Raw genomic sequence first — 25,955 nt, 5'->3', positions numbered from 1 at the left:
ACAAATAAATTAATACCGATGTTTCAGGTTTTTGAAAATGCGAGTACCATTATGAAATTGCGTTTGGCAATATTGTCCATTGCCACAACTATTGTCATTGCTCTTTATTGTCAAGCCGGCCAGAAAATCTCTGACCAGGTACAATTAGTAAAATTAGATATGAATTCGTATTTTTTTTATTATTTCCAGATGGAAGGAATCTTTGATACTTTAACACAATGTTCGTGGTACAATTGGGATGCCAAAAATAAACAGATCTTACTCATTTTTATGGCGAATTCTTTGAAACGTCGTTCATTAACATTTGCTGGAATCGCTATCGACTATAAACAAGGCGTTTCTGTAAGTATCGCCAACAAATTTCCAAGAACAAATTTAAATATTGTTGCAGGTGATGCGCACTAGCGTCGTCTGCGCTGATCGTAATAACAAGTCGTGCCAATCGCTCAAAACTCTGCGTCCGGAAAAAAGTCAAAATATCGGTAGATGTCACCACCTCGCGCGTTATGGGAAACTGTAATAGTATTACAGAAATTACAGAAGGAAAAATTTATTCAAATTGTCAAAATTTAAATGTCTAGCTGTTTCTAGTGAATACAAATTGATATCACAAAATGATTTGCATTATTATCATTGAAGTTCTTATTGTATTTGTTATTTTGACAATCAATGACAATTGATACTTATTCGAGTTTCACACCCTTTTTATGTCTAGCTGTTTCTCGCGAACACAAATTAATATTACAAAATGATTGGCACCGATTATGATTGAAGTTCTTATTGTATTTATTGTTATTTTGATAATCAATGACGAATTAACGGTTGATATTTATTCTAGTTGTAAACCTTCCGTAGTTATTACAGTTTCCATTCATTCGCGATCCAACTGATCCAAGTGCCTCTGGTGGCCATTTCACATCGAATGGCACGACTTGTTATTATCGGCGCGGACGACGCGCACTAGTTTCAGTTACGGAGTGGTCGTGTATAATTTAGGAATACATAGTGACAACTCCAATTGAGGTTAAGTTAACTAAACACGTCACTCACTGCAATATTCCGTTGGGTAAAAACACTGCAAGATATTTAGGCATTTATTAAATGTCACACAGATAACTCACACAATTTAGCGTTTATGCACTCGATAGTTTCTTTGGTAGCGTGTTGTAGTTGCTGCTGAAGAAGTCGCGACACCAGAAGCTTCCATCGTCGCTTCTCATTGGCACATTTTTTGGCAAGACGTCAACGGAACTTGAAGAGGAAAAATTACAAACTTTCTTCTCTTCCCGGCACCACACAGTTCGGATGTACCTACTTCTGTGAATCGCGTTTTTGTTATACAATGTGATGTTACAAATAACACTGTTATCGTTTGTTGTAAATATAAATTTCGAAAACCGTGAGTTGTTTTTCGTAATAATTACGAATCAAAAATACAAGTCGCCGCAAATATATAGATTTCTATTCACATTAATATGCCGATAAAGACACCAAGGAATTCCTTTGTTCTTCACCGTCGCTTTTGACCACAAATGTTTTGCAATATACAGGAGTCCCAGAACTCGCGGAGTGCGTTTTTTTTTATGGTAATGAAGGTAAAAAACGTTTAGAAAAATATTCAGGGTGCAACAGCTTTTTATAAGTTATGAATTAATCAAATTGACTAATAGAACTCGATCTAATTTTGGTAATTGTTCACTTTAACTACTTCTGGAATTTTCGCGTTTTTTCTGGCTAGCCAGCCTCAGGACGTCCTCCTACATCGTTTCCCACCAGTCAAACCTTGTGCAAATGAAAATTTTCCTTACCCTTTAGTTATACTAAGACTTGGCTCGACCTTGACGCGACCTTGAAACACAACAAGAGAGAAAAAAAAGGCATTTGCACAAGGTTTGAATGGTGGGACACGATCTAGGAAGACGCCCTGAGGCTGTCTAGCCAGAAAAAACGCGAAAATTCCAGAAGTAGTTAAAGTGAACAATTACCAAAGACTAACTTTGTCTTATAAAAAAAAACTCATTGGAATATGTGCATGGTGATCACGAACTTCCTATATAAACATGGACTGCTAATCTTGGCTAATCTCATGCAGTGAAAATGACCTCCACAACTCCCACAAGGGTCCGCTATGATAGGCGCAACCTTGCCGCAACCATGGCGCGCTTTTTGAATTTTTATGCTATTGGAAAATGCCCATTAAACATTAGCGTCCTTTATTTGACTTTTATCCGGTAGGTTTTGGTTTTGGTTCATTTGTAATATGCAAAAACGACACAAGCATAAAGTTGTCTATTGATATTCTTGTGAAAACAGATAAATCTTAATAAAACCGGAAGCACTATACCGCCTGCACTACCTCTTTTTGTTTACAAAGTTGCCTAGTCTAAAGGCTGTATGACACGATGCTAAATTTTGTAGAAAATTTGTTAGAAAATGAGAGAGGACCAATGAACGATCAGGATCTGACAAAGACAGATTATGATCCTGATAGTTCATTGGTCCTGATCGAGGGTCTCTCTCATTTTCTAACAAATTTTCTACAAAATTTAGCATCGTGTCAAACAAGCTTAAGTCACTTATGGCTAATTTTACACGTCACAGATAGTGGTTTCTTGCCAACTTACCAAACGTCGAGACAAAAACTCACTAGACTTGGGCTTATCATGGCGGACCCATGCGGGGATCATTTTATGCATTTTATAACCACAGCCACAGCGCCTAGCAGTCCATCGTTATTTAAGAAGTTCGTGATGGTGATCTATTATTTGATGTAAACTTTAACAATAAGTACTTAGTGAACTACTTAAGTGAATAAAAATCGAACCAGGATTATAAACTATTCATCTTGTGTAATTACTCAAGCGCTTCGCAAGTTATACAGAACAAGAGCGTAACTGCAAGCTGTGCGAAGCACCTGCAACAAAATAATGTCAGTTTTTTGTATTTTTTGACGTCACTCACAGACAGAAACAGCCAAATTATAGTTCAGAACGATTCCAGCAAACGCCAAAGAACAAGGCTTGACACAATTTGCCATGAAGATTAGCAAAATTTGCTTATTTTTGGCATCCCAGTTGTGCCACGAACATTGCGCCAAGCAATCAAATACACAGCTCGACTAAAAACAGTGACGAAAGTCATTTAACACCTGTCTTTACGTCTGACCGTACCTCATCGATAAGTGTTTGACCGGCGTAACAGTAAGAAGCCAAGATGACAACAGTGGCAGCTGACATCCACATGCGCAATTTTAAGACAAAACTGGCGTTCTCGTAAGCCTAAAACACAATTCATAATTTGTTAGTTTGGTCTCACGTTTTCGACAACCTACAGTGATGTATAAGAACAAAAGCCCAATGTAAGAAAGCACACCCAACACACCAAATATCAACAAAGGCATCTTTGCCATGTCGGACACTTTCTTGAACACTCTGTAAGAATGATAATTGGAAAATGGTTACTGAAGATGAGTACTGGGTACTACCTGAGTAGTGTAGCGTGATGAGTGGTGCAAGAACAAAGCACTTTGAAGATTTTATTTTGATAAATAATCTGCTCTCCAATCTTCAGTTTGTCAAAATCGAAATTATCCACACAAGCTTGCAAAATGTGTTGCTTGATCAATATGATTTGTAAGAACAGTTCTCCTATTTGATAGAAGATTGCAGCACTGTGGCGTAAGGACGTGAACCCCAGGAAGGGAATTGACCAAAAATATAGATGGTAGAAGAGTCTTGAGCATGACGGCAAATATCGATCGAAAACGATTTCGGCAAGAAGCCACTCTTTGTGACTACCGATGAATGGGCACATCACAATTATAAAAGCTACAACAACTGCACAATTCGCATAAAAGTAAAGATTCATTTTTGTGAACTTTTTCAAAATGAACGATCGCACTTCCGGACCAGCACTGTCAATGGACCAAAATGAAGTATCCTCAATGGAAAGTATTTCGAAATTTTGATGTTCAGTAGTAACAGCAAAAATCATCGCAGCTAGCACCTAATTTGAAAATAAATTTAAACCAAAGGAGATGATGATTTATTATGCTTACGTAAAGTAAAACTGCGAGTGGTGGTGCATATCTTGTTACCAAATCTAGACTGAAATTGTCAATCATGAAGTAAATTTCAAGCAACATGACGAAAGTGTGAAAGATCATGTAGAAAACATTGACACATTTTGTAATTTTGCTGTAGCCAAAATCAATAAACAGTTTTCTTATATGCACAAGGGGATCATCAGAATCTGAAATTTAAATGTGACATTATATGACTAATTGTACCATGGAGTTTCACCTTTGAACTGAGATATTTTGGTCATTGTAGAGTTGCTGTAGAATCTCTTTTCACAAAGCAGCTAAAAGACACGTACTTCTGTTGTCTACTTTTACCTCGTTTTAAATACCTGCATTAGTTGCTTATCGATTCCCATTTAAAGATGATGATTTTTTTATGACATGAATTAAACTTAAACTTACAACTTCTGTATTGTTAATGTAGAGTGATCAGCAGACTTAGTAGTTGTTGTGTTTTATCTGAAAGAAACTAGATTGCTTCAGTGTTTTTCTTCGTTATAATTAGTGTCTAAAACATAGAGCGAAGACTCCACAGAGTAGAGGTGCTAGATTATCTCGTGGGCTGTGACCTTGGAATATTTACGCGAAGGCGAAGCAATAAACTAACTAAGGTAACGACGATGTTTTGTAGCGCCTACTTGAGACCGTCGTTTGCGCAGATATGACTCATAGCCCATGAGAAAATCCAAAACCTTTAACCTAAGATAACCAGACGTTCGACTGTTCTGTCAGAACACACGAGTGCTCTTTCATGGTTTCTATCCCTGTTGGTGACTTCACAAGATCAAGGGACCCTCCTGTTCACCAGATCTAGCTCCCAGTGATATTTATTCGGAGAGAAAAAATTGTGAATGTCCAAATGAAACACGTAACGCATACTTGCATGTTAATATTATTTATCGACATTACACAATCAGTTAACATTTGACAAAAATCGTACAAATTCGAAAATTTCTTCGAAAAAATGGATTCAGTTAAATTACAATGGCACGTCGAATTTAATAACAACTTCTTACAGTTCTAGTCTTAAAACCTACTTATATAGATGAGTAGAAGATCGAAACGTAAAATCTAAGTCCGCAGTCTATTCGTAATTACAAGTGTAACATTGTACGAACAGATATTTCCTATCAGGTATTACGAAGACATTTTACTAGTATAAGTACAAATATTTAATAAATACTAGAGACGGCCTAGTAGCAAAATAAAATTAATGTTGAGCAAATCATATGGATTAGTCAGTTTGTTGCCATAACTTTGACTCCAGAATTGAACAGTTGTCCCGCGTCGTACCACGATTTTACACTTCTTCGCTGAAGGAGCCTTCGACAGCTTCGTACACTATACTGAATCCTTTGCTGACGAAAGTGTCATCGGAGCGGAAGCGCACCAAGAGGGCGTCATACGGCGACAGTATGTCAATCGGATTCTATGGATGTGACATTTGGTAAATTCTCTATTACTTTCTCAATTCACAATACTTACAGAGGAACCACAAAACTTGCCAAACGAAGGACCACTCGAGTCCATCCCGCTGAAGATCTCGACGTAATCGTAGCCACAATCCTTCTCGTCCTCCAGGTCGAAGGTCAAAAACGACAACCTCACGTTGTACCCCGGGATGGCTTTGATCGTCCAGTCGCAGTCAGCCTTATTGTCATAATTCGCCGCGCCGAACCTGGCGTGCGAGTAGATGTGCTTCTTCTTAGGAACCGCTTGAAGAATCCCTCCGCAGACTGCGGAGTGGGTCGCCCAGAAGCCCTTCCTTTGCACCGAGGCGTCCGACTTGAACGTCATGTAGAGCTCGTTTCCTGAAGAGACGATCGGGTGGGGCAGCTTCGATCCGCAGAACTTGCCCAGAGTGTGAGCTTCGGGAGAGGGACCGTCGTAGAAGTCCACGTGGTCGTAGTAGCACTCTTGGTGGGGCTCCACCTCGAAGAAGAGGAAGGAGATGCGGATTCTGTGGCCGGGGGTTGTGATGAACTGCCAGACGCAGTCTTTCTGGCTGGGGTAGTAGTCGGGGTAGTTGGGGCTGCCGATGCTGCCGTAAGGGGAGGAGATCTCGTACTTGCAGTCGCCCTCTTTGCAGTCGCGGCCGTTCCCGTGGAGGGTGAAGCCGTTGTGGCAGGTGCACTTGTAGGAGCCGACGGTGTTGATGCACTCGTGCTGGCAGTCCCCGTTATTAATCGCGCACTCATCCACATCTAAAGAACAAATCATTCCGTTCTTGTGATCCACAAGAAGATTCTACAACTTACCGGTAAAGAAGATCGCCGCGAAACCGGTCTTCTGGACGCTGATATCTGAGCTAAAGGTGATTCTCATCACGTTGCCTTCTGAGATTATTGGACCTGGGGCTTTGGACCCGCAGAAGACCCCGTGTTTCTTGGTTTTTTCTTCGCTCAGTTTGCTGTAGATTTCCAAGCGATCGTAGTCGCACTGTTGTTGTTGGGCGTGGTGCATGTTGTTCCCTTCTAGATCGAAGTGGGTGAAGTTCAGAGTGATTCGGTACTGAGGCAAAGACACAATCTCCCACACGCAGTTCTTGTTGAGAGGGTACAAATCGGGGAAAGATGGAGACGTGATGGTACCATTGGGGGCTTCTAGAATCCCACCGCACGCATCTACAACAAACCGATGTATCAAGGTGGTACTACCGTACCAGATCCCAAACCTTCGCAGTTTTTCCCGTCGGAATGGAGCTCAAATCCTATCCTGCAAGTGCATTCGTAGCTCCCCAAAGTATTGATGCACTCTTGGGCGCATCCGTGGTCTATCATGGAACACTCGTCGTACTCCTTCATGATGGTGGCCGAGAAGCCTCCCTTTTGGACAGACCCATCAGACACAAACTTCACCAGGAGATGGTTCGAGCTGGATATGATGTCTGATGGTACTTTGTACCCGCAGTGCACCCCAAGACTCCTACTCTCCGACGAAAACCCATCTCTGATCTCTACATAGTCGTACACGCACCCATCATGATTCTCCACTTCGAACGACTGGAACCTCAAGGCAACTTGGTAGTTTTCCGGGACGGTAATCTTCCAAATGCACTCTTTGTTGGGTTGGTACTCTTCGGGGTAGTTGGGGGATTCTAAGTGGCCTTCGCTGTCGATGAACAGTTCTCCTCCGCAGACTGCTTCGTAGTTGGCAGTGAATCCTCGATGTCCGTTGGGGTTTTTGGCAACGTAGTTGATCAACATTCTGCTTCCGGTCGACGTGATTGAATCGAGTTTTCCAGTTCCGCAGAATTTTCCCAACAAGTGGGACTTGTACCAGTAGCCGTCTCGGATTTCTATGTAGTCGGTACTGCAGTCTGGAGATTTTTCGATGTCCAAGTCGGTGATGTTTAGGACGATTTTTTCGCCGTGAGTGGCTGTGATGCGCCACTCGCACTTTTCGCCCTCTTCGGGACCGTTGTGGTTGGCGTAAGATGGGGAAGAAAAGGTTGCGGAGTTCGCTTGGTAGGTTCGACCACATTCTGGAAGAGAAAGAAGAAAAGGAAAATGAAAATGGAGGTCTGTGTAGACAAACTAAGTAAATTAATAGATATTTGATAATGCTTGGTTGTGATGGTTCTTGTATTAACCAGATTATTACAATACAAGGTGGTACCAGTACCTACCATTCAGAACTTGCCACGTGAAGAGAAATGTAATAAATCTTAATCGATAGTTTTTCTATTTTTTCCCCAACCACTTCTTTGATCCTAGTTTTGAGTTCTTTCCAAAGAATAAATTTTGAAGAATTGGAATATCACTGTAGACAATTCCAGATATTTTTTACTAAATTCAAATTTGCGATTGGTGGTGGTACCTTAATATTGCAAATTGCACCCCTCCAAAACAATTTGAATACTGCAAGGTGTGAGGACTCAAAAAGTAAGACATAGCGTTCCGAAATCTTTGTTGCATATCTAAATGTTAACAGTAGGTAATACAGGTACTATTAGTTGCCCCTCACACCACATAATCCATTAAAAGATATGATTCATTCAAGTACTTAATAGAGAAACTAGATTTTGCAAAAGATTTCTAAATTGTTTTGGATCTAAAGAATCTTGTGCGATAGAAGTGAATCTCTTGCTGGTAAATATAGTCATAGAGATAGATAGATAGATAGATAGATAGATAGATAGTCATATAAATAGAACGTAAAGTCTAGATCGTCTCCTAGGAGCTTTAGGAGATTTTGATCCTTCCTGTGCAATTATTTTGCGGTGGTTATAAGAAAAAGAAGAAAAAAAGAAGTGTAGTACTCCATGACATAACGCTCCTGCTCACAAAACCATCTCTTTAGTTGCTATCCGTGATGGTCACTTCAAAATATCTAAGGAAGCCTTCTACTCGCCAGATCTAGCCCCAAATAATTACTGTGTTCCCAAAATGTATCTTAGTGGTACCATTTTTGATTCTCCTGGATTGTATTTTAACTTTACATTTCTTAAACTTTTTCTTTGCTCATTTTAACATTTTATAGACTAGTCTGGTTCTTTCACCAAACGAATGTTCCAATTGGCGCATTCAGATCTTGATGAAATAAGCCAAGGAACCTCAGTTGGTCGGGTTCGACGGTACAACAGAAGAGATTACACTCTTACGAAGAAAATTCATATAAAGACCAGAGGAGATCTTCGTTACCAACCAATTGTCAATCTTTTGAGTTCTATTGTTCGAAATGACTACCTTCAACAACTTCTCAAAATCTTGTGTTTTCCTTTGAAATGATATTTTTTGGATTCTCCTTCGTGTGCAACGATTTTTCGGTGGTTATAAGAAAAAGAAGAAAAGAAGAAATATGGTACTCCATGACATAGCGCGCCTGTTCACAAAACCATCTCTTTGGTTGCTATCCGTGATGGTCACTTCAAAATATCTAAGGAAGCCTTCTACTCGCCAGATCTAGCCCCAAATAATTACTGTGTTCCCAAAATGTATCTTGGTGGTACCATTTTTGATTCTCCTGGATTGTATTTTAACTTTACATTTCTTAAACTTTTGCTTTGGTCATTTTAACATTTTATAGACTAGTCTGGTTCTTTCACCAAATGAATGTTCCAATTGGCGCATTCAGATCTTGATGAAATAAGCCAAGGAACCTCAGTTGGTCGGGTTCGACGGTACAACGGAAGAGATTACATTCTTACGAAGAAAATTCATATGAAGACCAGAGGAGATCTTCGTTACCAACCAATTGTCAAGGTTTTGAGTTCTATTGTCCGAAATGACTACCTTCAACAACTTCTCAAAATCTTGTATTTTCCTTTGAAATGGTACTTTTTGGATTCTCTTTCGTGAAATCCAAAAAAAAAACCATTTCAAAGGAAAATACAAGATTTTGAGAAGTTGTTGAAGGTAGTCTAACTATTTTTCGGTGGTTATAAGAAAAAGAAGAAAAGAAGAAGTATGGTACTCCATGTCATAACGCTCCTATTCACAAAACCATCTCTTTAGTTGCTATCCATAATGGTCACTTCAAAAAATATCTAAGCAAGCCTTCTACTCGCCAGATCTAGCCCCAAATAATTGCTGTGTTCCCAAAATGTATCTTGGTGGTACCATCTTTGATGCTCGTGAATTTTATTTTAACTTTACTTTTCTTAGACTTTGGCTTTGCTCATTTCAACTTTTTCTAGACTACTCTGGTTCTTTCACCAAACGAATGTTCCAGTTGGCGCATTCAGATCTTGATGAAATAAGCCAAGGAACCTTAGTTGGTCGGGTTCGACGATACAACAGAAGAGATTACACTCTACGAAGAAAATTCATATGAAGACCAGAGGAGATCTTCGTTACCAACCAATTGTCAATGTTTTGAGTTCTGTTGTCCGAAATGGCTACCTTCAACAACTTCTCAAAATCTTGTATTTTCCTTTGAAATGGATTTTTTTGGATTCTCCTTCGTGTAATCCAAAAAATACCCATTTCAAAGGAAAATACAAGATTTTGAGAAGTTGTTGAAGGTAGTCTAACTATTTTTCGGTGGTTATAAGAAAAAGAAGAAAAGAAGAAGTATGGTACTCCATGACATAACGCTCCTTTTCACAAAACCATCTCTTTAGTTGCTATCCGTGATGGTGACTTCAAAATATCTAAGCAGCCTTCTACTCGCCAGATCTAGCCCCAAATAATTGCTGTGTTCCCAAAATGTATCTTGGTGGTACCATTTTTGATTCTCCTGGATTTTTTTATCTTTACATTTCTTAGACTTTAACTTTGTTCATTTTAGCCTTTTCTAAACTACTCTGGTTTTTTCAACAAACGAATGAAATAAGCCAAAGGACCTCAGTTGGTTGGATTCGACGGTACAAAAGAAGAGATTACATTCCTACGAAAAAGATCGACGTGGAATCCATAGTAGATTTTCGTTGCCAGCCAATTGTTAATGTTTTGAGTTCCATTGTCCGAAATGCCTGCGTTACTTTCCAAAATCTTGTATTTTCCTTTGAAATGGTGTTTTTTGGAATCTTTTGGTAATTGGAGTACACCACCCGTTACTTCTTGGAAAGATTCCTTAGAAAACCAAGAACCAAAACCGAAACACTTTAGAACCATCAATTTTCCAATTTCCAACTTCCGTTGCAATATTCTGTGGTTTCTTCTGTTACAAAAAGAACAGTACCTATGTATCTTTTTTGTGGTTCTGTCCTAAAACGATTTCGCAAATGTAATAATCTTAGAATATATTATTGACAATTTGTGACGACACAGTAGCGCTATTTAATAATAAAGCAGATCATCTGAGATGATTACAAGTTGCGCCAATGTTTCTGCGGTGCACATGAAGGGATATCTAAAAATAAATTTCTTGTTCACATAAATGTGTAGTCCGCCTGTCTCCAATGATTGAAGCGACGCTACATTTATGCACACGTAACATTTAATTTAATAAAATTGAATTGATTGTCCCCCTCTGTGCTACTTACTGGGACATTTATAAAGGAGATTCGTTTGAGCTATATCTCCTTCGCTAAGCCGAACTCTTTGTCCGATTTCGGGCCGCTTTCTATTGGGAACGTCGATCGGCTGAATGGTATCCAAATAAGTCCCCTTCGAAAACGTGTTCCTCGCGTAGTGCATGATGGAGTCGTAATCGTAAATCAGTCCCAAAGAGTTCACCTCTTCATCGTTGAGCTTGTTGAAGTTGTACTCCTGACCTACAAACCACATCAGTTCCTTTGATCAGACCACGCGCTCGTTACTCACCGCTCATGATGTTCTCCCTGATGATGTTGACGTGTTTGTCGCGATCTGGGCGCGTGTGCTCGTGCCAGAATCCCACCACGTGACCCAATTCGTGCACCACGATCCCGAATTTGTCGCAGTTCTTCCCGATGCTGATGGCCTGGCCGCCGTTCCCCCTCTTCCCGACGAAAGAGCAACATCTACAAAGTTGCAAGGCAATAGTAGAAAGTCAACTACAGTACTAGTTTGCAAAAAATCAAAGCAAGCATCTCTTTGCACCAGAGCAAAAATCAATCCAACTCGGGGAGGACCAGATTGTGGCACCTCAAAAGAAATATATTATCAGAGACACAACAACCAAATGATTTGGGAAAGACAAGGTTTTTCCCAAGTGGCCCCCAAAGACAGTTTTCTTCTTACCCGCAAGGTCTCTCCGTGAAGACAATATAGTTGGGGTGCTCGTTCCTGTTGCGCTCCACAAACTTAACACAAGTGAAGTTCTCCCAGTGGCGCATGGCTTGCTTGAACAGAGCTTTGTGGCCTCCGCTGAAGTTCCCGTCGATCTCGTAGGGGATGACTCCATAATCCCACACCCTCTCCTTTCTGGCGGTAGCCGCTCTGGTCACCCTTCTGTGGGACTGCTGGCTCGAGCTCTCGCTCACCACCGGTCTCTTCCTCTTCATGTCGAAATTCGGCTCGAAGTCGTGAACTGGAGTTTCTTCGTGCCTCGCCTCCCCGCGCCGGTTCCTCCTCTGGTGTCTCTTCCTCTGCCTCCGGTCCACATTTCGTTTGTGGTGTCTTATCTTCAAGTTATCTTCACCGTTCGTTGCGTTCTTCTTCTTCTGATCCGAGAAGTCGGTTTTTAAGATTTGGCCGTTCTTGTGGACCGTGCTGTCCATCTCTGATATGTTGTCGAAGGGGTCATTGTAGCTTCTTGTGGTTGGTATCGCAGCCGGTTGCTTCGCTTTCTTGCGGATGAAGTCGGTGAGGCCTTCTTCTTCGATTTGGAGACCCTCGAGGACCTCCTGTTTGTACTGCTCCACTTCCTCCTGAAGAATAGTGTCTTTGGGCTTGGGTTTCGGCAAAGCTATATCTCCCATAAACTCTCCTGCAACAAGAAAAAACGCTAGAAAAGCAACACGGACAGTTTCATTTACAACTTTTTCTCTTTCGTTCGATTCCTGCAGCGCACGCCAATCCGCTTTTATCAAAATTGGAAATCGCAAATTACTAATGTTACGCTATAATTACAAACAGGGTAGGGTCTAGTCCCCTTGATGGCATTATCTGAACATACAATCCGATTACATCGTGATGATGTCGTCATAATAGCAGAAAATTAACAAAGTTGCTGCGACACCGCTTTAATGGATGCATCAAGAATTACAACAACAGAGGGCAATTAACAGAGCGCTGCGTAACACAGTCGACTTCTTTCGAGGTGAAAATCAGTATGTCCGCCCTTGATCTGCACGCTTATCTACGACTGTGACCCGTAAGAACTGCTGTTGTATCGACGTCATTCCAAATCTACAGAAAAAAGACATGGCAGGAGATAACAGCTGTTGTTGAATTGAGACAACTTGTCTGAAAGAGAAGCGGCCACAAATTACTGTACTGTCATATCTGTCTTATCGCGGGCCGCGCTTGGGTCATCATATCAGAAATAAATTGGAATAGACGTATCGGTTTTTATTGTTTTTTTATTTGTATTTTTCCAAAAGCAGGAACATGTCTAGAAGCCTTAGGGATCACTTTTTCGTATCTTGGAAGCTTGTTTGAGTAAAGAAAGTGCATGTCAGGCTTTAATTACAGCACCAAGCCAGTGATTCACCCGATTTCGACCAATTGAAATTTTCTAGAGTAATGTAATTCGCAAATAAAAACATATCCAACGCTTTAAAGTAGAGAAGCATACATTAAAATATTACGAAAATTCCAAAAACTTCCAAAGGGTTCTAGTTCTGTCAAGAAATGTTTGCAAAAAAAATCCAATTTTTTTTTGTATTTTGATTTTATTGTGCTTTTCCTTTTTTTGTTTTTATTATTTACTCCTCATAAGGACATTTTCTTCGTGTTATTGTTTTTGTGTTTAGTCACATGGAAGGACTCAACTCACTTGAGTGAGCAAATGAATTAGTTCTCTGAGAGACAACTGGATCACGAAACCTGAAGGGTGATTTTAAAAGTAAGGATGATATTATTAATCCTTGACAAAGTGATGACATTTCTAAATCGATCTCTGATACCTAGCTGGTCATCAAACCCTTGTTAAGGTTGTTCAGACAAGCCCTTGTAATTCCATCAGATGATACAAGGCTTCATTAACCGCGGCTTTTTGCAATCAATAACTTTACAACTGCTATTTACAGAACAGGGCTGGACCGACACGCGGCGATTATAAATCATTCGGAATTGTATATCATTTACAAGCTCAAAAGAAACGCCGCGATGATTGATGCACTTGAAAAATTCAACAAGGACGAAATTTAATTAGGTCAATCGTGCAAATCACGGCCGAGGAGTTTGAACAAGGTTTCCTTTATAAACAGCGACTGCACTTCTTGCGGAAATTAAGACATAGAGACAGACACGGTTTTCAGACTAATTCATCTCATCTAATAAAAAATATAATATAAAAAATATGTCAAATATATTTTTGTAAAATTGGAATTGTGGGTCAATTATTTCGCTTATGAATGTGCTTCCAGCAAAGAACAACACACAGTTGTTATGATCCAAGATAGCAACAATTTGGTGTACGATAGGATTCTCCAAGATAGACAAATCACGATGAAATACGAGTAGATAGAAGAAATAACAGCTGCTTCTCTGTCAACAGCTAAGACATTTTTTTCCTACAACTGACTTCTGAGACAAATCATTATCAAGGCTCCATTTCCGGGCATTTCCTTTTTACAACGTGTAGTAGAGGTGTTGGATTTTCTCATGGGCCATGAGTCATAGTTGCGCAAACGACGAATATCGGTCTCAAGTAGGAGCTACAAACTGACCGGACGTTTTCAGTTTTCGTGTACAGATTTTTCACTGGTTTATCGCTCCGCCTTCGCGCAGATATTTCCAAGGCCACAGCCCATGAGAGAATCCACTAGATAATTTAGCTTCTGTAGCTCATATTTCAAATAAGATCAATTTAAAACTGACCCAAGATAATTACGTATTCGGTGATTTCTTTCCCAGGCAGGATCATTCCTAAGAAGTAAATAAGATGTGTGAAACTCTAGCGTTATCATTTGTTAGTTGTAACCTCTTGCTTACGTGACAGATTTAGTCTTAAAAGGCGACGTATCAAGGATTTTTGGTCAACCTTATTAAGGTTAATGTATTTACATAAAATGGATGGAAAATCACGCCAGTGGAACAGCTGAACTACAATAAAAGATCATCGATAAAATAAAATAGTTATTTTGGAATGCGATCTCAAGGATTTGGTTTGTTTTTGATAAGTTTGTTGCTTGCCATAAGACAGTTTACTATATTTTTTACGCCACCATTAAAGGAAGTTGTAAAGCAATGAGAGTAGAAGAGAATCAATGCTGCTCACATTTTGATATTTCTTTATTTTTTCGTAGTAATTTTATTTTACAGAGACGATGCTGCAAAAATATATGCAACTCGTGAAAAAAGCATTTTTTTCGCATTGCTAAAAAAGCAGTCTATTCGCACATGTTGCATAAATGAACATTTTCAACATTGTTGGTCATATTTTACTGAAAAAGATTAAAGTTTCTAAATTACAGCAATTTGTGTAAAAAGCATTTTTTTCGTATTACAACACTGCCCAAAAAGCAGTCTTTTGGCACATGTTGCATAAATGAACACTTTCAACATTGTTGGCCATATGTTACTGAAATATTAAAGTTTCAAAATTAATGCAACTCGTGCAAAAAGCATTTTTTCGCATTACGACACTGCTAAAAAATCAGTATTTTCGCACATGTTGCATAAATAAACATTTTCAACATTTTTGGCCATTTGTTACTGGAATATTAAAGTTTCAAAATTACAATTTGACCATTTGAGTTGCGATTTTTGAGAATTTCAAAATAAAATTTTTGAAAAACCGGTAGGTTTTTTAAAATGTAAAAATACAATATTATAGTAATCAAATACAGCTCAGTCCATGGTATTCAACCCGGATCTATAACTCATCTAGGTCTCTGGCTTTTGTGATCAAAAATTCCTATTTTAACTATTTTGGTGGCAAGCTATTAATATTCCAAAAATGAACTAAACCCATGACGTCAAGGTTTTATGCACTGGTTGATTTGATATGGAATGACCTCATTAACCTCATTTTATCCAAAACGCTACAATGTTTCTTATTTCCTTCTCTTTCTTTATTTTTACATAAATCTAAATTCTCACTACTCAAGACTGTCTCAACCGTACTTTCCTAAAAATCTTATCTCAGTTAAATTCTCTAGTTTAGTCTCGTCAATAATCTTGTTTCTGTTTAAACCGGTTAAAATATTTTCACTCAAAATGTTTCAATTTTTTTTAAATCTCCTTGAAACCCTGATATTTTGGATCATTTTATTGTTCTTCTGTTTTGGTCTGTATCTAAAAAAACCAGCAACGTATGTAGAGCAGACTAAGCCTTTTTACACTTTTACAATTTATATTAGAGTACGGTAGAGGTATTTTACAGCGCGAAAACTAGTTTTCAGGCTCGAGGCGAAGCCGAGTGCCTGATTAGTTTGAACACTGAAAAATACCTACCGTAGGACATTTGTATTAGAACATTTGTTCGAAAATTGCAGCTACCTAAATTGAAAGGTAAAGGTCTGTTTACCAGTTAGGGAAGCCGAAAAATAATTTGGTAGTTCTTGTTAATTAAAAAAAAAAAAATCAAGGCAAGTTTTCAGTGTTGCAAAGGAAGAAATCTAATTAGCTAAGAGCAAAATTTTTGTCAATAGTAATAAAAAGAAACTCCACATTCTCAATTGAGCACTTACTGAAAATACCGTGAGATCGAAAAAAAAATTAGAGTTGGCTGTGATCAAAAATTTCAGTTGGCAATTCGTTAAGATTTCAATTATCAGATGTCAGTTTTAAAAGTTAGGTTAGAGATTTTGAGAACGTTGAAATCTTGATTTTTATAAAGGTGTGCATTATGTGTGACCTGTCAGTTGTAAAAGAATCATGAGGAGCTCCAATCGTGTTTACGAACTAGAGTAAATGTTCGAAATGTCTGCTTTCAGCTTCCAAACATAATCCCACTCTCTTCGCTTCATGTTTTCAAATGACCTTTGCAAAGTCGGGAAATCAATTAAATTGCAGGTATGTATCAGTAATTACTTGCATTAATTCGGGAATTGTGCCAGGCCTGTTTTTGAACACGTTGTTTTTCAGGTATGAAAAAATGAAATAATCAAGGCAAGTGCCTTGGAAGTCCAGACTTTTGTTCAAATTCCTCAAAAACTCGAGGTGTCGAATAAGACCATTCGCCGTTCTCAAGTCTTTCTCCATTTGTGAAGCAACACTGCGCAATGAAATTTTTTGGCCTAAAATGAACATATTGTAATAGCACATTTTAATAGTCAATAATTAATAATGACAGTTACTATTGTAATGACATCTCGATTTTTTTTTATTTTCGATTTTAAGTAAAAACTCAAAAAAACATTTCTTTTACAAATATTCAAAATGTATTAACTTTTTAAAATTGTTCTCATTTGTTTCGTAGCCATTATGGACATGTTGCAATTTGTTCAACAACACGATGCAACACCTCATTCTGCTCTAGACCTCCAAGTTTTGCCACCTCTTTTACATTTCTTTATTTTGAACAGATTTCAAAACCGTAACACCTCTTGTATCATGATTTAACATGTTTACGAGGTCTAGATCTTTGCGTATTTTTTTCATATCTAGCCACAAAACCTCTTTTCCATTTGAAGCAAGTGTGCCTTTCGCCCAAATAAGCAGTGTACATTTGGGATGAGATTAGAGCACTTCCATTTGTTTGATAGCGCACTTGGAAATACGTTACACGTTTTCGACACAATAGTAACATGATCCGGCATGCTGCATACATTCGCTGCCACAATACGGGATCCAGTTTAACAAGACAAAGCTGAAATTTGAATAGAGAGCCAAGTTGGCGGTAATAGAGTGACAAGCTCGGTACACCTCTCAAAATTGTAATAATTTCGCCTGCCATAAAACCAGAGGGACGTCGACGTGTCAATATAAAATAATGATCCGTGAAGGCTTTTATGTCGACGGCGACGACAAACCGTCATGAAATGGCGTGTTCCGACGACAAGCATTGCGTTTATTACCGACGGCGGTCCGGGGACGGCAAACTTTTTACGGTCATTTTACTATACTTTACACAATACTAATAGGTTTATGCAGTATTCCTGCTGCGTGATTCCACGTTTATGACAACAACAGCACGCGCTTTACACAGACATTAATCTTGTCGAAAGTTTCCTGGAATGGAACGCTTCCCTCTCCCCTTTTAATTATTCCTATTTCAGCGGATTTGGTCGCTCCTGGAGGGACGTCCAAGGAGCAGGACGCGATCCCGGTCGCTTCGTGTTAATCAAGAGTGGATTGGCACAACGCCAGATTCACAATTATCTCATCAAAAACAGCATTATTTTAACATTAAATTGAACATTTCATCAGATATCAAGAATCATTAGAATTTAAAATTTACCTTGATAAACTGTCCCACAGGACTTCAATTGTGAGAGCTGTGAATTTCCAGCAGATGCTTCAGAAAAAAATTACAAGAGACAAAATTTCCTCATTATTAACCTGGACCTAGATGAAAGATTTGTTACTTGAGGTCATCACTTTGAGTCAAAACACTCAAGCAAGGAGTGAAGTCGAAGCTCATCAATTAATTAATTAATAATTCGCGAGAATTAAAATGTGCTGGTATCCGGCTTGAAGGACCAAACATTAATTCTTACAAGATTTGGAACATTACAAGTAGATGGTCCTTTCTACCATCACAGGTACCTTCTTGCAAGATGAAATCCTTTGAACAGACTCGACCTAAGATTCTTTCATACAGTTAGACCAGTTTTTTGTTAAATTAATGATTTAATTGTTTGAAGCTTGTTCTTTGTCTAATCGTGTTGCCCGTTGTCCTTTCACAAATGTTTGTGTACAGTCTGCGTTCGCTATTGACCTTTTTGCAATATCATTGACATGTTTTTTCTCCAAGTCGCTTTAATGTTTCTCCGAAATGATAAAAGTGCTATTTTCAATTAGATATCCGAGTCGATCCGATAAAACGAAGAAATCCCGTTCGAACATGATTCGATTGACATCACTGCCGATGACAGTCCGGATCCCACTCGATCGACCGTCCCCTTTCCCACCCCCGACACTCCTCCCTTAAGTCTTGATGAATTTTTCAAAATATAAATAACGACGGAAGGATTGCAAAATCACCAACAGCTTCTTCGATCAAGTTCAATAACCTACGTTAAAAATAACGTGAACGTCGTTATTGCATAACAATGATAAGTCCTGACCTGCAAGTCGAAATTAACTAGGTGTCAAGCCCCTCTTGTCGCTCGTGCATGGCCGATCAAAGGGCCAATTATCGCAAGCATTTCGTTAAACATTGGCAATGCTAATGAGCTACTAATTGGCTCTGTTAACGGACCGACATGCACGTGTGTCGCATCAATGGGTGGTTGGGATTAAATTTATGACGTCACAGCACACCTACAGTACACCGTTACAGCCTAATGGGACTAATCTCGGAGGATATACTGGGTGAGGCGAAACTGTTTCTGATCACTAAATGTAATATTATTTAGTATTTAGTACGGTTAAATTACTTGGAAAGCAAAGAAGAGGATAGATTGACCGCGACAGACTCCAGACTTGTCACCCATTGAAGAACTTTGGAAACGACTTGGTCTACAAGTGCTGAAATGACTGATTACGAGCCGGTCAGTTCAGGAAAGGCTTTGTAAAAAGCTTCACGTCCAATTGAAAAACTTGAAAATACTCACTTAAGATTTTGCAATATTTTATCAAAGCGTAAGAGCAAGATTTTAATTGCCAGGTACATCACATGTGCGTGTTCAGCCAATCAGGGTGCTTGCTGTCATCCAATCAAAAATGATTCTCAAATTGTTTTTAATAACTGTAGGTTAAATAAATAAATAAATAAATAAATAAATAAATAAATAACGTTAAAGTTTGTATTCTGGAATTAATCTTGCCAAAAATAACACGACCTAATTTTTTATATTTGATAAATTTCCCAATTTTCACTTAAATATTTTTGCTTTAGACAATTTTACTGGTTGATATTTGGGCATTTTTGTTCAAAGGTTAAACCCTCGAGCTAAAGCTCTTGGGCCTAACCAGAATAAAAATGCCCAAATTCAACTCGTAAAAAGTTTTCGTGAAATTGAAAAATTTATCCGATAAAAAAAATTAGGTCTTGTTATTTTACCTTCGAAAAAAATGAAATAATGCTACTAAAGGCTCTAATAAAATTCCAAAATATGTAGTTGACAAGAGAAATAAGAATATGATGTGGTAGAATTCCCAAGAAAAATCTTCCATTTTTATCTTTACACTGTGGAAACTGCCACTTAGATGAGTAGTAAAAAATGGAACAATAAATTATCTCTGTTGTTTGTGTTGTTGGATAAATTCCATGTGTTTTATAATTTTCCACTTGTGGTTAAAAAATCTGGAATAAAATGCATAATATGTCAGATAATGTGAAGAGCTTTCGGTATTTCTCGGACATTTTTTGCCTTATCCTTTAACTCGGACTCTGGGGGAGATTGTTTACTCCCTACAATATTTTTGCTGCTTGCTTGGATCAGTTTAAAAACCAGACATTTTAGATAAGCCGAACAAAATAAAAACAAAAAAAATTGGAAGATGCAGGAAGTACTGTTACGATTATTTAAAAATAGAATCATGCAAGTTCATGGGAAATGTCATATTTTATCTATGGCCGTGCGATATATCCTATTTATTCCGCTCATTTTGAGAAATTAATGACCCACTTTACCACACGCCGTGTGGTAAAGTAAATATTTCAGTCTTGACTTTTCAGACGATAACTAAAATAACGATTGACGCTTATGTCTGAAAACAAATCGTGTCTATAGAAGTTATTTTAGCAAAGATTCACAAAAATCTAAACCTTACTGTTTAGGTACGTAGTTGTCAACGCCTTGCTATAATTTCCTATTCTCAGCAGTAGTACATAAACTTTTGTAGACAACACGTAGGACACATTATCGCACTTGTGTGATTACACAAACCTTGTCGATGGCCTCGTCGTACAAACTTCACATGCATGCGATAATAATGTCTATATCCCACTCGTTGCGTAAATTATTATTATTTTAAAACTGTGGCAATTAAAAAAAATAGAGAAAATAGGATAAGCATAACAAAATATTTTGTAACTTCTTCTTCTAACAATGAGATTCTTTCTTTTTATTTGTAAAAAAACTAAGAAAAATTTTACTGTCACTTGGCAATGATTTATGTAAAGAAATATGTATGGATTTTTGTTTTTATGGATGAAAACACAGTTGCTGTTTAAAATCACCAAGAAAATACAGCCGAAAAGATTATGTACAATTATTTGTCGCCCCTTTTACAGTCCAGATCTGGCACCTTGTAATTTCCTCTGGTTTTTAGAACAAGCGGTTGAAAAATTTTCGAAAGCTTTGTTTCCGAAGTAGTTGTTAAAAAAAAGAATTAAATATGAGGAATTGATTCTCTACATGTGGAGGATTAAAAATCTAAAATCAAAATCGTACAAAGAATAGTAATAATAAAATCTCCATTAAAATGAAATTTTATTCTTTCAAAACAGTACTGTCTAGTGTACCAATTGAAACAGTTCCGACTCTTAAAAACTTATTAAGAAATATTTCAAAACTTGCTAAACCTGCCTCGAGCCAGATCAGGTCAAAATGTCCATAAATTTGAAAATTTCTCCCTAGAGGAGTTGGATTTTCTCATGGGCTATGAGTTATAAGTACTCAGTTTTCATTTACAGATTTTTCGCTGGTTTATCGCTCCGCCTTCGGGCAGATATTTCCAAGGTCACAGTCCATGAGATAATCCAATTCCTCTAATAGAGTTAGATTCTAAAACATTTAGATCAGTGGAGCAAAAATTAAATCTTGCAAGTTTATTAGAATAAGCACGATATGGCAAGTCAAAAATTACTGATTTTCAAAATTTTGGAAGGATGAAAAGTGCGAAAAAAATCTTAACAGGATTTGGAAGAGAATAATTGTTGATTAATTTTCCATTTACATTGAAGAAACTTGACCAAATTTAGAGACAGACAGCTTCACCGGGAGTGAACGAGATGTTTGAAAGGACTAGTAGCCCGCTTTGGGGAAGCTTTAGGAAGCTCTCGTAGAATTGTTTTTTTAGAAGGAAAATTTGGGCAAAGCAATGAATCCTCGTTAAAAATCGCAACATCCCTTCGCCGGGAATTACACTAGAGGGTGTTTTTTCGTCGGACTTCCATCATCGGAATGTCGGTGATGGTTACAAATTAGTCGTTCCACCCCAATCCGCCGCCGCCTGAATAATACAGGCCATACATACCGCCCGTCTGGCAACAGTCGGCCGTTATTTTTTAACGAGAGCCGTAATCCCTTCAGCCCTTGACTTATGGTACAGTTCGGGGTTTATTCGGAGCTCACCCTCGCACCCACGCCATTAAACTAGCAGCATTAGCGCTGATACTAAACGGCTCATTCGTGAGCCCTACAAATTGTTGCCACTTTCAATTAACTCTTCATTAGTCATTCATAAAACCGGCCGCCTCGCCACCCCCATTAATCATTCCGCTCGGTTGCGGTACTCACCGGCCTTGCAGGGGTCCAAGTCGAAATCGTCGGAGGTCTTCTTCGGGAAGGTGGTGAAGAGCAACTCCTCGGCGGTGAAGTGGTGGCCTCTAGTCCTGTTATCACTGTGATAAGTGTTCGCACGTAAGACACAAAACAACAAGACGAAGGTCAACACACACTGCATGCTTTACTTGTTGTCGCACTATACTAGGGGTGGAATCACAGCATTAAGTAGATGGGAGCACCTCACATCGTTTTTCGACGGTGGTTACAGATATTAGGATGGAAATGGCGGCGTTGTTATTGTGTTTACGGCATTATCAGTTCAGACGATGTTTATTCATTTGGACAAAGATCACTTGGTGGGCTCGTGGTTGCATTTCCCTCGATTCCCTACAATTATAATGAATTTTACACCGCAGTTGTACACAGGATGAGGCACGACCTCACTCGCCACCTCGACCGTAAACCTTCTGTTTATCACCGAATCTATTTATTTCGTATAAATGTGATTATCTGGACAGAATGAAACTGCGCTTCGAGGAAATCACTTTTCGGAGAAGTGCAGATAGTAAAACAAGGTTTTATTATGCTCGCATCTTCGAGATTTGATGAAAAGTCCAATTCAAGTCCATTTAGCGATTGCACAAATAATAACGTAAAAACTATCCATGCAAATATTTTTTTAACAACTCGAAAGAGATTTGTTCTCAGCGGGATTGATTTTTTTTTGATGGATCAGAAGCAAATGCAAAAAAGAAATAATAATTAGTAATAATTAGAAAAGGTTTTTCTCGCAGAAATATTCAAATTTAATAGAAAATACATAATTTACAATTTATGTAAACCTCCTTCCATATCTTACTAGTCCAATCATTTTAAAATTTTGCTTGCATTAATTAGAAAAAAAAATGTAAGAATGATACAAATCGATTTATTAGTAAAACCAGTATACTGTCCTATAAGGGACAAAAAAATCTACATTATAAAAAAGAATCATAGTTTTGGAATAAATAGAACACATTAGAGTGCATTTCAAAGTTTAGTAAAAAATGGAAATTGAAATTTTATGTTTTGCAGTGTTACAAATCGAAAATGATTAGAAATAATTTCTAATTGGCATCAAAGATTTCTTTACAGTGTCTGCACAGTACGTGAATTTTTTCAAAATTTTTAGATAACATTTACATTTTTTTCAAAAATTGTTTCTGAACCAAACCGGTGTGAACCCCGAATCTGTAAGTCACGCAAAATTGGATTATTTCGCGCTTATGAATATCTCTTATGCTCTACGAAAAAAGATTCTGTTACCATCCTCTAAAGGACAAAAAAATCAACGTTTCAAAAAAGAATAATAATTTTGGGATAAATAGAACACATTACAGTGCATTTCAAAGTTTAGTAAAAAATAGAAATTAAAATTTTATGTTTTGCAGTGTTAAAAATCGAAAATGATTGAAAATGTTTTCTAATTGACATCAAAGACTTCTTTACAATATCTACACAGCACGTGATTTTTTTCAAAATTTTTAGATAGCATTTAAATTATTTTCAACAATTGATTTTACTAAAATGCTATTTGGATTTAACAAGACGGTGCAACGTCGCATTAGATTGTCTCAGCGGGATCATACTTTCTATATCAGTACTCGAAAGAGATTTGTTCTCAGCGGGATTGATTTTTTTTTGTGATGAACCAGAAGCAAATGCAAAAAAGAGATAATTAGTAATAATAGGAAAAGTTTTTTCTTGACGAAATATTCAAATTTAATAGTAAATAATTTACAATTTTTGTTATAAAATAAAAATTATGTAACCCGCCTTCCGTGTCTTACTAGTCCAGTCATTTTAAAACTTTGCTCGCATTACTTTTAACAGTAGAAAAAAATATACGAGTGATACAAATCGATTTATTAGTAAAACTAGTATCCCATCCTATAAAAGACAAAAAAATCTACATTCTAAAAAAAGAATCATAATTTTGAGATAAACAGAACACATTAAAGTGCATTTCAAAGTTTATTAAAAAATAGAAATTAAAATTTTATGTTTGACAGTGTTAAAAATCGAAAATGATTGGAAATGATTTTTAATTGGCATCAAAGATTTCTTTACAGTGTCCACACAGTACGTCATTTTTTCCGAACTTTTTAGATAGCATTTACATTATTTTCAACAATTGTTTCTAAACTGGTGCGAACTGCCGAATCTGTAAGTCACGCAAAATTGGATCATTTCGTGGGACACTTATGAATGTTTCTTTTGTAGAAAATTTTATGCTCTACAAAAAAGACTCTGTAAAATTTTACTCTATGTATTACAGTTTTCGATACGGAGGTAAATTAATGTCCAAAAACCCAAATGTTCAAAACTTTAACAACTTTTATAAATTGTTTTAACAATTGCACGAATATTGGCTCCGGTGCAAATATATACAGGGTCATTATAAAATATTGTACCATCGTAGTAGCCGTTGGTAGCTTAGTAGAATGTGCCGTAAGCTTCATAACATGAGTGAGACTAGTATCGCCGATAGGTGGCGCTACTGGCGGTAGTGGAAATCTGTCTACTATAGTACATATATTTTTTCCTGGTAGGCGGTTGCGCGCGCCATTTACAAAATCCTGCAACGAAATGCGACCTCCCTATTGGTTAATGGAATAGAGTAGCCAATAGGGAGGTTGCATTTCGTTGCAAGATTTTGTAAATGGCGCGCGCAATCGCCTACCAAGAAAAAATAGACATAATTTGTCTAACGCTGCGGCACATCCAAAATTTGTGCGGGTTTTCAACGCCAACTACGATGGTACAATATTTTATAACCCTGTATTAGAATCTAATAAACCGATTTGTACCATTCATATTTTTCATTCAGTAAATCTTAATTGATAGTAGGAAACGATGGTTTATGGTTTGTCCGTAAAGATGTGATAAATACTAATGGACTCAACAAGATGGTGCAATACCCTATAACAGTAGGAGCATATTTACTAGAACACAATAATTAATAGACAATAAATATATTTTTTAATTAAAATGAAACTTAGGTCCTCTCTAAATTATGATTCAGACATTATATACAGAGTGTGTTAAGATAATCGATTAAATAAAAGAGAGAAATACACTCTGACGATTTTTCTGATAAAAATTTATTTTTTATCGAGACACCTGGTACATGCAACATTCTTACAGAACCAACAGGATAAGTTTTATCACTCCTTTCTTAGGATTTCAGTTGATTTTATCTAAGAATGGGATAAAGATTAGATTGGGCAATAAGTTTTCATACAAAAATATCGCTTTGGACAAATCTAAAAATGTCTGTAAAATAAATGATATCCCTTTTCAAATATTTATATCGTGTAAATATTTCGCTATCAAAGGAAAGAACGAAAACACTTGTCTGAGGGGGTGTCGATGTGCAAACCTGTCTGGTGCACCCCCATGTCGCATCCACGCCAACAAATCACGCGGCAGCGACACAACGAAAACATCATTCATATCGATAAACACCCACAGCTTCTTGAGAAATCGGAACAGAAGACCGATTTAAATGAAGTGAACACCACGAGTTATCAATCCGAAGATAAACCGGCTGAAAACATCAACGTAATCGTGGCGAGCCGTCGTTTTCTTTGTTGGCAAAACGGCTTATCTTTAACGATTCTGATTGTTACTTACAGTGAGGCACTAATGAACACTGAACACCAACAAAAACCGAAACGAAGGAAGACCGCGTGCTTGTTTGCTCGGATGAGAGATGGACGCGAAGTGTTTGGACCGCGAGCCAGGACAGAACTAATAGTAGAGTGTAATAGCAATGCAGCGTGGTTGGGAGGGCCT

The 25,955-nt window shown here is 37.8% G+C and overlaps 2 protein-coding genes and 1 long non-coding RNA gene across 4 annotated transcripts in view; all 3 read right to left on the bottom strand.

Annotated features, from left to right (window-relative positions):
• Nucleotides 1-1,081: 1,081 nt before the first annotated feature.
• Nucleotides 1,082-3,755, bottom strand: LOC138136581 (uncharacterized). Its single transcript, XM_069055812.1, has 5 exons — nucleotides 3,485-3,755; nucleotides 3,332-3,431; nucleotides 3,171-3,278; nucleotides 2,966-3,118; nucleotides 1,082-2,914 (listed from the first exon to the last, which is right to left on the bottom strand). The coding sequence occupies exons 2-5, from the start codon at nucleotides 3,407-3,409 to the stop codon at nucleotides 2,858-2,860; spliced, it is 396 nt and encodes a 131-aa protein (XP_068911913.1). The 5' UTR covers nucleotides 3,410-3,431; nucleotides 3,485-3,755; the 3' UTR covers nucleotides 1,082-2,857.
• Nucleotides 1,082-25,955, bottom strand: part of LOC138136587 (uncharacterized) — a 31,350-nt gene continuing 6,476 nt past the window's right edge. Inside the window, exon 2 of the long non-coding RNA XR_011161344.1 lies at nucleotides 1,082-2,566. This is a non-coding gene — a long non-coding RNA (uncharacterized lncRNA). The remainder of the gene's footprint in view (nucleotides 2,567-25,955) is intronic.
• On the bottom strand, nucleotides 4,956-25,923 carry LOC138136570 (protein tolkin-like). 2 transcript variants are annotated; one of them, XM_069055797.1, is made up of 9 exons: nucleotides 25,794-25,923; nucleotides 22,131-22,505; nucleotides 11,689-12,376; nucleotides 11,290-11,468; nucleotides 11,010-11,240; nucleotides 6,756-7,565; nucleotides 6,340-6,705; nucleotides 5,567-6,285; nucleotides 4,956-5,510 (listed from the first exon to the last, which is right to left on the bottom strand). In XM_069055797.1, exons 2-9 carry the CDS (start codon nucleotides 22,294-22,296, stop codon nucleotides 5,382-5,384), a joined length of 3,288 nt encoding a protein of 1,095 aa, XP_068911898.1. In that variant the 5' UTR covers nucleotides 22,297-22,505; nucleotides 25,794-25,923; the 3' UTR covers nucleotides 4,956-5,381. The 2 variants fall into 2 exon arrangements, with proteins under 2 accessions (XP_068911898.1, XP_068911899.1); XM_069055798.1 differs by lacking the exon at nucleotides 25,794-25,923 and adding an exon at nucleotides 22,558-22,737.

This window comes from Tenebrio molitor, chromosome 8 (assembly GCF_963966145.1).
Source record: "Tenebrio molitor chromosome 8, icTenMoli1.1, whole genome shotgun sequence".
NCBI lineage: Eukaryota > Metazoa > Arthropoda > Insecta > Coleoptera > Tenebrionidae > Tenebrio > Tenebrio molitor.
The sequence above is the reverse complement of the archived record's forward strand: the minus strand, read 5'-3'. Positions and strand labels throughout refer to the sequence as shown.